We start from the raw sequence: 15,815 nt of genomic DNA on the forward strand, positions 1-15,815 counted from the left end.
TTACTAGCTGTTAAATCCACTCTTCCTGAGTGTTTGTTTTGACAAGATCTTCCTTAAAGTTGTCTCTGAACTGACAGCAAGGCCCTGTTCAACATAAGCCCTCAATGTACATTGCACAGAAATTTTTGGGAATGAAATCATATCCATTACATAGAAACATAGAAAATAGGTGCAGGAGTAGGCCATTCGGCCCTTCAAGCCTGCACCGCCATTTATTATGATCATGGCTGATCATCCAACTCAGAACCCTGCACCAGCCTTCCCTCCATACCCCCTGATCCCCGTAGCCACAAGGGCCATATCTAACTCCCTCTTAAATATAGCCAATGAACTGGCCTCAACTGTTTCCTGTGGCAGAGAAACAGGAAACAGGAAATTACAAGCTAAACCAAATGACAATAAATAGGATGTTTCTGATATTCAATTAAACATATTAAAATTTAAGTGATTACCTAAAATGCAGTAAAATTAACTTATTGAATTAAACAAAAAATAAGTGAGGGAAAAGTGCAAGACACGTGGGATCAATTTTGGTTGTGTTTTAATTTAAACTTAAATTCTTTCGAAGTTTTATTTGTTTTCCAGTCATGGGATGACTGTGTAAATATGCTGTGCTGCATTGTAAAATAAGAATAAATAATAATAAACATTTGAATTACAAAAAAATAGATTAACTGCAACTTCCCCATGCCATTCAAAATGAATGGATTAGCTGAACCCATCTCCTGGTCTAAACTGGCCCCAAGGTACAAGGGACAGATTTCTCCGTATAAATGATGCAAAGCTGCGGGAAGTTGGTGCCTCATCCCTGTTGGAATGCAGTCACAATGACAGTGTATTGAGTCCCTTCATTACTAATGCAACTTGGCATTTGTTTTGATAAGTCCCTGGGACCTGATGGTCTGCATCCCAGGGTACGTAAGGAGGTGGCTTTAGAAATCGTGGTAATCATTTTCCAATGTTCTATAGACTCAGGATCAGTTCCTGTGGATTGGAGGGTGGCTAATGTTGTCCCTCTCTTCAAGAAGGGAGGAAGAGAGAAAACAGGGAATTATAGACTGGTTAGCCTGATGTCAGTGGTGGGAAAGATGCTGGAGTCAATTATAAAAGATGAAATTACAACACATCTGGATAGTAGTAACAGGATTGGTCCAAGTCGGCATGGATTTACAAAGGGGAAATCGTGCTTGACTAATCTTCGGGAATTTTTTGAGGATGTAACTATGAAAATGGACAAGGGAGAGCCAGTGGATGTAGTGTACCTGGACTTTCAGAAAGCCTTTGATAAAGTTCCACATAGGAGATTAGTGGGCAAAATTAGGGCACATGGCATTGGGGGCAGAGTACTGACGTGGACTGAAAATTGGCTGGCTGACAGAAAACGAAGAGTAGCGATTAACGGGTCCCTTTCGGAATGGCAGGCAGTGACCAGTGGGGTACCGCAGGGTTCAGTGCTGGGACCGCAGCTGTTTACAATATATATTCATGATTTAGATGAGGGAATTAAAAGTAACATTAGCAAATTTGCCGATGACACAAAGCTGGGAGGCAGTGTGAAATGTGAGGAGGATGTTATGAGAATGCAGGGTGACTTGGACAGGCTGGGTGAGTGGGCAGATGCATGGCAGATGCAGTTTAATGTGGATAAATGTGAGGTTATCCACTTTGGTGGTAAGAACAGGAAGGCAGATTATTATCCAAATGGAGTCAAGTTAGGAAAAGGGGAAGCACAACGAGATCTAAGTGTTCTTGTACATCAGTAACTGAAAGTAAGCATGCAGGTTCAGCAGGCAGTGAAGAAAGCTAATGGCATGCTGGCCTTCATAACAGGGGGAATTGAGTATAAGAGCAAAGAGGTCCTTCTGCAGCTGTACAGGGCCCTGGTGAGACCACACCTTGGAGTATTGTGTGCAGTTTTGGTCTCCAAATTTGAGGAAGAACATTCTTGCTATTGAGGGAGTGCAGTATAGGTTCACAAGGTTAATTCCCGGGGTGGCGGGCCTGTCATATGTCAAAAGATTGGAGCGACTGGGCTTGTATACTCAGGAATTTAGAAGGCTGAGAGGGGATCTCATTGAAAAATATAAGATTATTAAGGGATTGGACACGCTGCAGGCAGGAAGCATGTTTCCACTGATGGGTAAGTCCAGAACCAGAGGCCACAGTTTAAGAATTAGGGGTAGGCCATTTAGAATGGAGTTGAGGAAAAACTTTTTCACCCAGAGAGTGGTGGATATATGGAATGCTCTGCCCCAGAAGGCTGTGGAGGCCAAGTCTCTGAATGCTTTCAAGAAAGAGATGGATAGAGCTCTTAAAAGATAGCGGAATCAAAGGTTATGGGGATAAGGCAGGAACTGGATACTGATAGTGGATGATCAGCCACGATCACAGTGAATGGCGGTGCTGGCTCGAAGGGCCGAATGGCCTACTCCTGCACCTATTGTCTATTGACTGCTGCACCAACTCATCTATCCATATTCAAATCCATTCTTTGAACCTAGACTCCTCACACAGCTTCGAGATATGATATCTAATGATGTTCTTTTATTGCTTTCCACTTATATTCCATTTATTCTTCAACCCCACCACTTGTGCCTTCAGGAGAAGTATTTGTATTCATCAGTCCTGGAAGGCTCTGACATTTGCACATTAAAATTCTGACTTGTCTCTGGACAGTTATCATGTTGCAGCTATAGCTGTGTGCCATGAATAACCTCACATCCAGTTTAAATGCCTTTGAGTTGATTAAAATCATTGTTTGCTCTCTTGAGTTCTATGAGCACAGGTTAGACCATATATTCATTCAATGTCAGATCTGGCTGGTCACTAAACAAAAGAAGATTTTTTTTTGTCTTCATTCAAGAATTATTTGATTTGGAATGTAGTAATGCCAAGTTTATACTCAAGTGTCAACATTTCATGGAAAGGACTTGAAAAATGCAGTATAATTCTACTTCCCAAAGGAGTGGGAGACTCCCTTCAGGACACTCATTTAAACGGACTGAGCTTACCTGCTTTAAGTGTATGAAGTTTAAAATCTGGGAATGAACGGTAAGCAATAAAGAGAAAGGGCAAGTTGTTAAATTGATTAATCTAATACAGAAATGTGCAAACAGACATCTCTTCAGTCTTGCTTTCAACCCTTTCCAGATTTCATTCACGCCATTTTCATGTATATATTTATCACGATGTTAATTCTGACATTTTGCATGGAGTTCTATAAAATTAATTAATTAAGGTCAAATAATATATGCAAGTGGAACAAAACTATTTTTTTTACAAAAGTTTATTAACATCCAATCAGGTATACCAACTATATTGTTAAATCCCACATTACTTCATATAAAACTGTTTACAACAGTATGCTTGTGATTGGTTGATGTTCAATGCATGTACACTAGATTCTTGCACTGAAACCTTCAGGATAGCAGTCCAAATATTCTGAATAAAATCATCAGCTTTCTTTTTCTTCTTCATCTTCACTGCCCTCACTATCACTGTCCCTGCCAGGATGTTCAGGCATTTGTCTATGTTCCTCCACTGGAGTCTCTTCAACCTTATTTTCAGGAACAGATTCTTCAATCTCTTCAGCGTTCTCAATGACTGGAACTGGATCAGGTTCTTTTGTCGACTTAGGGACTGGTGGCAGAAGTACCTGCTACAGATGGAAAAGGAATTATATTGAATGAATGTTTGCATTATTACAACAATTTTTGGTGGTTATACTACAATCTTTCTTCACCACAGTTGCTGAAGATTTCAAATTGTGTTTTTATATATTTCAGATTTCCAGCACTTGCATTATTTTGCTTTTACAATAATATTAAACTCAACATACAAAAAGATAAGCACTGTCTAACACAGTTTCCCAACTAAATTTTTATATTTACTGCAAAAATGAGAAAAGCTTGAGAATCTGCCACATGTCAGGTCAAATGCAAGACCAAAAGAGTCAGCTGAATGTTTTAAATATATGCAAATTTTACTGTAGGTTCTTGCCAAAGCATCACTTTCATTAAATAGAGAAATAATTAGTATAAAGTAGAAAATTTACATTTTGCTAAGTGCAAACACAATTTCACTTAATTTGATTTCAATTTCATAGGATGAATATTTCAGTAAACAAATATTTGACAAATGTTAGTTTAACCTTCTACTCTCACTAGTAATATATCCCATCATCTACTTCCAATTTCAATATATCAAAGCTGTTTTGAATCAGGTGACTTAATGACTTTTTAATGCTTACCTTCAACATGCTAGAGTAAATCAAGGTGCTCCATAGACTGTTAACAAACACAATTTAACAATGGTCTCTATCCAACAAGATGTATTGAGGGAACAATTCTTACATAAAGCACACATACAAATCAACAATAATTTTATAGGGGTATTAATTTTTTCTAGTTTTAAAAAGCCTGTGAAGTGCTTCCCTCTATATTAATAATCATTTCTACATTTCAAGAATATGGCAGACAACGGCCATATCAGATGGAATTCAATAAAAAATGATCAAACATAATACACACCAAAATTCCACAAGACTTCAAAATCAACTTTGAAGATTTGCATGTCTGTTTGAGAAAGCCGAACGCACAAAAGAAAAGAAATCGGCAGATTTGGTGCCAAGACAGATTCTAAAGCAGTTGCTTACCTGTCTGTATTGGTGCATACTCTGAATGATGTGCATGTACATATCATAAACAAAGTTTGCCATCTCTGGCATGTTCTTGATAACTCGCATCAAGTGGGTTGGAACACGGCCATTCTAAACAAAAAAATATTAGCAACCATTGTAACAGTATTACCAAAACATGTCAAAACTAGTATTAAATCACTACTATACGCCAAAACACTAAAGAGAAAAGATACCCTTCTGTCTGTGGGGAAGTACTCCGATGGGACAATGTGGAGCTGGAGTGGCCGAGCAGTCAGTTGATTGAAGGCTGGTGTAAGCTCAAAGCAGTTCTGGAAGAGCGATACTCTTGCAAAGATGTACAGTCCAAGCCTGGCTCTTGACATTGCAACAACTAACCGACGAACATCTCTAAATAAAAAAGATGAAAACTGTTAAAATACTGATTATTGTAAGAAGGCTTTTCTGCTGCAGCTAAAAAAGATATTGAGTTAAACAAAGAATATTTCCATGTAATAATTATGTCACTTCAATAAGGTTCAACTCCCATTTTTTCCCATCAATAGGTGAACATTTTAAGCTGACAATTGATGACAATACAGCATACAGTTCATTCATTATTTGAACTGAATATCATTGATAAGTATTTATTGAGCCAGCTGTAGCACTACAGGCAATGCTGAATGCACCAGTGTTTCTATGGTAATGGGGGAGACTAAATATGTTTAAAATAGATTTAGATGTTTAAAAATGATTTATATTTGGGTATCAATCATGATTTACTATTTAATTAACTGAACAACATGACAAAACCCTGAGATTCTTTTTCCTGTGGACAACTTAGCAGATCTAAGGAACACTAACTGTAAACAGGATCAATGAATGACAAACTGTCCAAATGTAAATATAAATAAGTAGCAATAAATAACGAGTATGAAATAACAAGATAAAGTGTCCTTAAAGTGAGACCATCGGTTGTGGGAACACTAGAAATAGAAATAGAAGTAGGATGAGTGTAGTTAGATTATGAGAACACTCCGTCCTCGTTTATTGTCATTTAGAAATGCATGCATTAAAAAATGATACAATGTTTCTCCAGAATGATATCACAAGAAAACACAGGACAAACCAAGACTAAAACTGACAAAACCACATAATTATAACATGTAACACACATCAAAGTTGCTGGTGAATGCAGCAGGCCAAGCAGCATCTGTAGGAAGAGGTGCAGTCGACGTTTCAGGCCGAGACCCTTCGTCAGAACGAAGGGTCTCGGCCTGAAACGTCGACTGCACCTCTTCCTACAGATGCTGCTTGGCCTGCTGCGTTCACCAGCAACTTTGATGTGTGTTGCTTGAATTTCCAGCATCTGCAGAATTCCTGTTGTTTTAATTATAACATGTAGTTACAACAGTGCAAAGCAATACCATAATTTGATAAAGAGCAGACCACGGGCACGGTAAAAAAAAGTCTCAAGGTCCCGATAGACTCATCATCTCACGCAGGCGGCAGAAGGGAGGAACTCTCCCTGCCATGAACATCCAAGCGCCACCAACTTGCCAATGCAGCACCATTGGAAGCACCCGACTGCAGCAGACTCTGAGTCCGTCTGAAAACTTCAAGCCTCCGACACAGCCTCTCTGAGCACCATCCTCTGCCAAGCGCTTCGACCCCGCCCCGGCCGCTGAGCAACAAGCAAAACCGAGGACTTGGGGCCTTCTCCAGAGATTCTGGACCACACAGTAGCAGCAGCAGCAAAGCAGGCATTTCAAAAGTTTCACCAGATGTTCCTCCATGCTCTCACATCCGTCTCCATCAAATCGGGATTGTGCACGCCACCCCACTTGACAAATAAGACATCACCACTGGAGTAGCCGCTGTGAGCTGCGTCGTGTCGCCATCTTCTCCTCCCGCCCTTTAGTTATCCCCTTTTGTTTAAGAGCCTGATGGTTGTGGGGTAGTAACTGCTCTTGAACCTGGTGGTGCGAGTCCTGAGGCACTTGTATCTTCTACCTGATGGCAGCAGCGGGAAAAGAGCATGGCCTGGGTGGTGAGGATCTTTGATGATGGTTGCTGCTTTTCTACTGCAGCATTTCATGTAGATGTGCTCAATGGTTGGGAGGGCTTTACCCGTGATGTACTGGACCAAATATACTACCTTTTGTAGGATTTTCTGCTCAAGGGCATTGGTGTTCCCATACCAGGCTATAATACAGCCAGTCAGCACACTTTACACCACGCATTTATAGAAGTTTACCAAAGTTTTTGATGACATGCCAAATCTCTGCAGACTCCTGAAGAAGTAGAGCTGCTGTGCTTTCATTGCAATTATATTTATATGATGGTTCCAAGACAGGTCCTCTGAGATAATGACACCCAGGAATTTAAAGTTACTGAGCTTCTCCCTCTCTGATCCTCCAATGAGTACAGGCTTATAGACCTCTGGTTTCCCTCTCCTGAAGTCTACCATCAGTTCCTTGGTCTTATCGACAATGAGTGAGAGGTTGTTGTTATTACACCACTCAGCCAAATTTTCTATCTCCCTCCTGTATGCGATTTATCACCACCTTTGATACGGCCCACAACAGTAGTGTCATTAACAAACTTGTATACGGTGTTGGAGCTGTACTTAGCCACACAGTCATAGCTGTAACGTGAGTAGAGCAAAGGCTAAGCACAGATCCCTGTGGTGCTGCTGTGCTCATGGAAATTGCAGAGGAGATGTTTTTGCCATTCTGAATTGACTGGGGTCTGAAAGTGAGGAAATCCAGGATCCAATTGCACAAGAGGGTATTGAGGCCCAGGTCGTGGAGCTTACTGATTCGTTTTGAGGCGATGATGTTATTAAATGCTGAGCTGTAATCGATAAAGAGTATCCTGATGTATGCATCTTTGCTGTCCATATATTCTAGGGTTGTGTGAAGAGCAAATGAGATGGCATCCACTGTAGACCTGTTGCTTTGATAGGCGAACTGGAGCGGATCCAAGTTGCCACTCAGACAGGAGCTGATATGCTTCAACACCAGCCTCTCAAAACACTTCATCACTGTGGATGTAAGTGCCATTGCTCGATAGTCATTGAGGCAGCTCACCACGTGTCAGGATTTCCTTGAAAGCTCAAATTCTGATGTTAAGATTGTATCCTCAAACAAGTTTCTCTCATTAAGAACACTGTAGATACCACTAGCAAAACTATAAAGTTTGAGGATATGTTTACACAACCTAACCAAGACAAGATATATGAAAATCACTGTGATTTATATTTCAAAGGTTTTTCCTGTTCAGAGAAATTATGGATTGTTTTTTTCTGAAAAACGGAAAAAGCAAAAACACCAAGTATGACTGCAGTGGACAATTCTAACTAAACCAACTGCTGCTACTGGCAACCACCACGGATTTGTTATACTTGTATGGTGCGCTCTCCAGCTCCAATACCAATTGTTCCAAAAGTTGAAGATATGTATTCGATCCTTTCTGAGTAATTAGCAAACATACATTCTTGAAGTGATGAAACTTAAGTGTACTTAAGCACATGTATGCGTAACTAAAGACATGACATTCGACAGTCCCCAGCGCAAAATGCCCCAAACAAAGCACGAATACATAACTTATTCCCATTGCTTTTTCCATGCACCCTCTCACGTGACTAGGTACGATAATAAACGTGCAACAGAGAATACAATGCAGATAGAGAACAGATGCATGGCTTCTACATTCCAGCTCTCCAAGTATTATACTATAATAATTATAACTACATGCTACAAAGACATGGGAGACATGAAATCTCAACATTCACACAACGGTCCTCTTTCTGGTATGCAGTCTATCCTTGGTTGTCATCTTCGCCTAACAAACCAGCTTGTTCCTCCTGACTGCGTTCAGGAAAATCTGTCTTGAATTGCTGCTGCCAAAGCTCATTCAAGTTCAAAACTGAAATCCTGTTAACTGTCCGCTCCGGCTGAGTGTAGTCTCTTCCACCACCATAGACTCCTTTCAATGGTCTATTAAAAGTCCAACCCAGCCTTGTTCTGATTGCATAGGGTCCATCATTAACACCATGAATCACTTGTAACAGCTCCAATGCTTTAGACCCATTCACCCCTACCAGTGGCTCAATATCTGAATCAATTTCTGGCAAATAAATATGCTTCAGATGAGACAATTCCTGAAGATCTTTCTGACAAGGAATGCTTCCTCTGTAGACAGGCATACATTCCTGCGTATAGATATTTCACAATAGTTTTCACTATCTAAGTCAGCCACTTCCAATCCTAAAACAACGTAGCTACTCACAACCTTCTCTTGATGCATGGTGCGTAAAAGAAAGTGTGTTCATTCTCCTGTCAGATTGAGCTTGTTCATGAGGTTCACTGTGCAGAGCACTGCTGTACTTCCTTGATCTAAGAAAGGTTAAGATCGTTACTCTCTTAGACTTCACCTGAACTGCAGTTATAGAATGTTTACAATCATGATCATCAGCCCCCATAAGGCCATTAGATACCAGGGCGGTACTCGCTGTTGTGCTTGATTCTTTAAAGGCTTACTTCGAATCTGCACTCTTTACTTAGTCCCAGGCTTTACTAGCTTCACTTTTCACTTTTTAGTAGTGGCAAAATAAATTACTTGAGAATGAATTTGTGATTTAGTCTTGTTCACACATTTGCTTACTGCTGGTGATACAGCATCGTGCACATTCCCAAACGCTGGGGGTGTTGTAATCTTTACTTGCCTTTCAATAAAAGCAAAAACTTCAGTGAAAGTAAACTTACGGGTTGTGCCTTTCTTGCAGTTTACAGACCATCGATCTTTGTTTTTCCCTCAGTTTATGGGACAATTTCTTTATGGCAATCGTATTAGCAGGCATGTCCAGCTCACACATGTACTGCAATTCTTCCATGACATTACAACAGTCTCTAGGCAAAAGACTGCAATCCTGAAGAACTTTCACATCTTCAGAATGGATATGTGGGCAATAAAGAGCCTTTTTCATGTAGTCTGCAGCAATTTTGTGGTTATCACCAAAATGTCCCTGTAGTAGAGCTTGGGCCTTTATATATCCTTGCTCCGGGCTGGCTCACTGGCAACTTTTGACAGCAGGGTAACCTCCAGTGAACTGTTTGAGAAAATAGAGATGGTCACCATAATCATCAGTCTTGCCTTTGATGCTATTCTTGAAAACCCTCATAAACAAATGATACTGTGATGGATTGCCATTGAATATATGAATCTCTCTTTTAAGGCACACATGCAATGCATTGTTGTTGCATCACTAAGCTTGCTAGTTCCTTTTCCATCCTAATGACCTCCAGTGCACTATTTAGATTTTTATAATCTGAAACACAAGAGCCAAACTGTAAAATAATGTCCTCAGAAGCTCCTGTGCTATTGGATATGGCGTAGGTTCAGAGTGCCTCCTTGGTGCGGGCTGAGAATGAACAAATGTATCCACAGTGACATTGAGTATGTTGGATTTTCTCTGTGTCATGTCAACACAGGAACTCTCACCAGAGAACTGTCCTGCTGGTGCATGTTTTGCACCCACAGCACTTGAAGCTCTTAACACTTTAACTCTGGCCATCTTGGCTGCAATTTCTTCCTGCAACTTAAGCTGCTCCAAAGCACCTTGTGCTACAGGATATGACATAGATCCTTTCTCCAAAGCTGCTCCATCTTTCTCCAAAGCTGTTCTTCCATCTGCTCCTGGTTTCTCTGAAGCTCTTCCACCATCATCTCCTCATTTCTCCTAGGCTGTTCTTCCTGTTCTTTCAATGCATGTCTATCCCTTAGTTGTTGTTGCTTTGCTCATAACTTGGCTAAATCAGCCTCCATTTTAATATTTACCAAAGAGCTATCAGATGCACAGGACGCTCTGCTAGCAACAGAATGTGCTGCATGCATGTTAGATGCACTGTCTTCAGGGTGTACGTCATTCTTAAAGCCATCAGTTTTATACATAGTCACAGCATGCTCTGAAGTTTGAGAAATATTTTCATTTTCTCCAGCAATTTGACCTTCAACATCGCATGCTTGTTTCAACCATTGTTCAGTCTCGGCTGTGACTGTACTAATAAGCTTATCAATATTTAAATAGCTTTCAATTTGCTTATCTTGCACTGAGATAGGCATTGCAGACAAGAAGTTATGTTGCTGAGTGACATCTTCATGAAGATTTTTTAATTCATGCAATTGCGGCTGCACTTCCAAGACATTGTGCTGTCCTGGTATGAGCAAACTTCTAATTAATGGTATTAAATCATTAATGTTAATAATTTTATTATAGCCTTTTCGAACATTGTCGATTCTAGTCACCAAAGAAAGTTTGATTTCCCTTTAGGTACTGACTTGAAGGTCACTGCTTCCAGCTTGACTCATGTTGTTTTCTAAGTACAAGAACCAGGCAAAACAACAGCATTCAATTCAGACACTGACAATCAACATATTTCAGCTTTTCAAGAGAACCAACACAGACTTCACAGGCGAACACCACTATACAGCTTAGTCTTTGATGACCATTCCGAACTATATTCCAAACTCAAACACACAGAATGAATCAACAAATGGTCCTTACTTGCCACAAGCTGCTCCAGCCTGTGGTGCTTCTAATTTCACAGACACATTCGAATGCTGATGTTCATTTGCTATAACTATCGAAATCTTTTGTTGACAGAATATAGCAGCCAATTCTAACCAAACCAATTGCAGCTGCTGGCACCCCCATGCGTTTGTTATACTTGCATGATGCACTCTCCAGCTCCAATAATGATTGTTCCAAAACTCAAAGATATGTACTTGATTTCTTATCAGCAATTAATAAAATACAACCATGAGGCAATGAAGCTCAAGCATACTTAAACGCAAATAAGTGTAACTAAGCTGTCAATTAAATACATGACACCTGTTGGTCCCCAGCTACAAACTGCCCCAAGCAAAGCATGAATATGTAACTTATTCCCTCTGCTTTTACCATGCCCCCACTCATGTGACTAATTACCATAACACAGAATACAATGCCGACAGAGAACAGATGCTCTTACAATGACAAAGGAAGAAAAGGATTAATGGTACAACTGAAATTTGAGATAAGGGCATTGACAACGTTCTGATAGTATGTTATAGAGTGGAAATATAAGAGTGCGGTCCAATGGATGACTTTTGTGACTGAAACATCACATGCTGACACTGCAGGAAATAACAACTTAATGCTGAAAAGTTGATGAACAAACTTACACACTGAAGTTTACCAGGAGATATGGAGTCTGAATGGAGCAACAGGAGCTTGGAGAGCACTTGCCAGTGAAGTCTGAGAATTTATTGCTGGGCTTTCTGAATGTAGTTCATGGAGAGTGGAGATAGGAAGAATAGCTAGTAGAATACTGAAGAGCACCTGCTAATTTCACTAGCAGGAAAAAGTGAGGCAAAAGATGGCTGGGAAGTGAATAATTGATCAGATGTAGACAAGAAGTTGGAACAGCATTGAGTCTACACAGGAATCCATACCTCGCATGTAATCTGAGATGATAGCTGAGAGATGGACTGCACTGAACTCAAGACTTAAGTGAGTATTTCAGGCTCTGTGATAAGGGAGCTTTGGTTCTGCCACTATCTAGCTGAGGAGTTTTGGTTCATCCAGCTTCTAATATCACAAGGACAATACGACCATAAAATTACCCAATTCCTGTTTATTATATTAACTTGAAATTCCCTCTCTAAACTTCTATTTAATGCCTAAATCAACAAGATGGCTCACAAATATACCTTATCTTACGAAAGAATGTTTTACAATCCTACATCTATTTTAAACATAGTCTACCCTCATTTCAAAAGATCACTGGCAGAAATACTGACAACTCTAGCACTTTCAGCATTGCCTGTAGAACTACAGCTGCTATGTGAAGAATAATTGTTAGAAGTAAACAAGTTTTCAATTACTTTAAGCAGCATAAAAACAGGTCAAATGACAAAAAAGCTAAATATGAAGAAGGGATCAGCAACTGAAAGTAAATGGAACATTTTTCTATTCCATTCCAGATTGCTGCTGTTTATGCTTATTATCATTTGCCAACAATAGCTTTTTTACTGTTATTTCATCATTTGTTATTTTTACTGTTATTTCATCATTTGTTATCTTTTCTGTGTAGTGAAACAAATTTCTTTTTTTCCTGACTTATCATCAGAAATGGTGTTCAATTTGGACCTTTATTTGATATGAAAGGCAATTCTTGAAGAATGATATAAAGCACGTGAGTTACACTTTACACTATAATTAATGTTCATGTGGAACCATATTGTGAAAAAATGAAGAACAAAGTAAATCCACTGAAGGATTTATTTGATTCTAGTGATTGAATTACTTTTATTTACACTTTGTAGGACTTTTAACCTGCTTTATCAATGTGAATAAATTCTGTAATGCTGGCATCAATTGCGACATCCAGGGAGTTGAAAATGTCATGCCTCACACCATACCTCAGATGTCCAACAGCTTTAGTTCGTACCAATGAGAGAATAATATAATCATTCTGTTGTCCTTGGAATCTGTCCACTGTGGTCACCTGGAAGGAAGAAAATAGACTCCTCACTTCTGAGATAACTTGGCTTGGGGGAGTAGAATTGAGGGGGGAAAAAACTTACAGTCACTTAAAGGTTCTCTATTTGAAATTTTTAAATCCTTTCTTAATATTGTAGACTTTATAAATTAAGTCTCAGTAAAAATAAGAATTTGCAGAAATAAATCTATAAAATGCTCCAAGGAGCATTCCAATTCTGGATCACAAATGACAGCAGCAGAACAAATTCCACACGTTCCCTGAGAAAATGCAGCCCAAGTGAGCTGACTTTTTCATTCCCAATCCAATACTTAGGTGCTTAAAGAACTTGTTGAGATTAATATGATGAATACTTCATACGCATGTTAAAAAAATCTCCCTTTCATTGCAATGCCTTCACAGGCCATCTCTAGTGCAACTCTTAGCAAGGAATTAACTAACACTCAGTTATGAGATACTCTCTAATATTCTCTTATTAGCTACTACACTAAAATCTTCAACAAGAGTGACTGAAATTGGGAATTAACAACCAAGGAAAATTGAATATGCAATTTTCACACACTACATCAGATAATTTCCATCTAATTGATGTTTAGAATCTAGTTGCAAATTATCATTATATGTTACTGCCTCACTGTAAATCTGTCATGTATCAATGTTTGAAGAGGAATCTTACCTTGCTTGGACGACCTATAAGAGGATTACTACCACAACGTTGATTGATTACATCACGAATCAAATGCTTCTGACCATTATAGGTTGTCAAGATACTAATTCTCTCTGCAGGATATCCCAGTAGGCGCATGTACATAAAAAGGGCCACTGCATACTCAGCCTCAGCCAGATTCTGTTAAATGTGAGCAACAATTTGAATTACAGAAAAGCAGGCAATGGATTTGAAACATGATTGCACACGTTTAAACACACACACAAAATTAATATATTCTTTAAGTTCTTGCATATTACTTCAAAAATATCTGGATGATTTTGGAAATATGCTAATGGAAGATAAATCAGTCAGCAATGTTAGATTGTTATTAAGCGAACTATTTACCTGGTAGAAGTATGGATTTGGTTCTGATTCACCAATTCCATTGAAGTCCTCCACATTGATAAGTTGGAAGTCGTACACTAACCCAGCATTAGCAGCACAAAACTCAGGTAGCGTCTGGACGTGCGGAAGATTACCAAGTTTCTTATAACGCCAGTTATAGAGGTTGCACAAACTTAAAGGAAAATAAAGTAGAACATGTAAATAAGACCATAAGACCAACAAACAAAATTAGGCCATTCGGCCCAATCTGTCTGCTGTGCCATTTCATCATGGGTGATTTATTATCCCTCCTAACCCCACTATCCTGTCATCCTGTAATCTTTGACACTCTGATTAATCAAGAACTCATCAACCTCCACCTTAAATATACCCAATAACTTGGCCATTTGTGGCAAAGAATTCCACAGATTCACCACCCTCTGGCTGAAGAAGTATTTCCTCATCTTGGTTCTAAATGGACATCCCTCAATTCTGAGGCTGTGCCTTCTAGTCCCAGTTTCCTCTCACAATCATAAACATTCTCTCCATATCTGATCTACCCAGATATTTCAATATTTGATAGGCTTCAATGAGATCCCACCCCCCCCCATTCTTCTAAACTGCAGCAAGTGCAGGCACAAAGCCATATAATGCTCCTGATACATTAACCCTTTCATTCCTGGGATCATTCTCGTGAACTTCCTCTGGACTTTCTCCAATGCCAGCATATCCTTTCTTAGATAAGGGGCCCAAAACTACTCACAAAACTCCAAGAGTGGTCTGACAAATGCCTCAAAGGCTCAGTGTTACACCCTTGCTTTTGTATTCTAGTAATCTCAAAATGAACAGTAACATAGCATTTACCTTCCTAACCACCAACTCAACCTGCAAGTTAACCTTCAGAGAGCCCTACAACGTATGTTTTGTGAGAGTGCAGATGAACAAGAGCGTAAATAGTCAAACCCAGAGGAGATCGAAGTTCTTATTGACAGTTATTTTATTTCTTTTAAGCAATGAACAAAAAACTGGACTTGGTAGCTTATTATCCATAAAATAGCTTCAGGTTTACTTCCACTTAAAAATTCAGTGCGCACATGTTGTCATCACTGGGCAAAAAATTGTACAGCTTAAGATTTTTATACACACCAGTCATTACAAATTAAGAGGGAACATTGCTACTAATGCCTCCAGAATCTCTTCAGCTACCTCCTTCAGAACCCTGGGCTGGAGTCTATCTGATTCAGGTGACTTTTCAGTTTCCCAGGCATCTTCTCCTTAGTAATAGCAACGACAATCACTTGTGCCCCCTGACACTCTTGCACTTCTGGCATTCTGCTAGTTTCTTACACAGTGAGGACTGATGCAAAATACTTATTAAGTCCTTCCACTATTTCTTTGTCCCCTATTACTACCTCTCCAGTGTCAATTTCCAGTGGTTCAATATCCACTCGCCTCTCCTTCACTCCTTAAACAGTATATCTAAAACAACTTTTTGTATCCTCCTATATTATTGGTTAGTTTACCTTCATATTCCATCCCTTTTCTCTTTAGTGCTTTTAAGTTGCCTCTGTTGATTTTTAAAAGCTTCCCAATCCTCCAC

The 15,815-nt window shown here is 39.4% G+C and overlaps 1 protein-coding gene across 4 annotated transcripts in view; it reads right to left on the reverse strand.

Moving 5' to 3' along the window:
* Positions 1-3,300: 3,300 nt before the first annotated feature.
* Positions 3,301-15,815, reverse strand: part of aqr (aquarius intron-binding spliceosomal factor) — an 88,372-nt gene continuing 75,857 nt past the window's right edge. For all 4 annotated transcript variants that reach the window (XM_063050677.1, XM_063050687.1, XM_063050696.1 and 1 more), the window contains 6 exons: positions 14,237-14,408; positions 13,859-14,029; positions 13,103-13,188; positions 4,873-5,047; positions 4,655-4,768; positions 3,301-3,658 (listed from right to left, as the gene is read on the reverse strand). In XM_063050677.1, the coding sequence (XP_062906747.1) occupies positions 3,455-3,658; positions 4,655-4,768; positions 4,873-5,047; positions 13,103-13,188; positions 13,859-14,029; positions 14,237-14,408 (922 nt within the window). In that variant the 3' untranslated portion in view covers positions 3,301-3,454. The remainder of the gene's footprint in view (positions 3,659-4,654; positions 4,769-4,872; positions 5,048-13,102; positions 13,189-13,858; positions 14,030-14,236; positions 14,409-15,815) is intronic.

The sequence above is a fragment of the Mobula hypostoma genome, chromosome 1 (assembly GCF_963921235.1).
Source record: "Mobula hypostoma chromosome 1, sMobHyp1.1, whole genome shotgun sequence".
Classification (NCBI taxonomy): Eukaryota; Metazoa; Chordata; class Chondrichthyes; order Myliobatiformes; family Myliobatidae; genus Mobula; species Mobula hypostoma.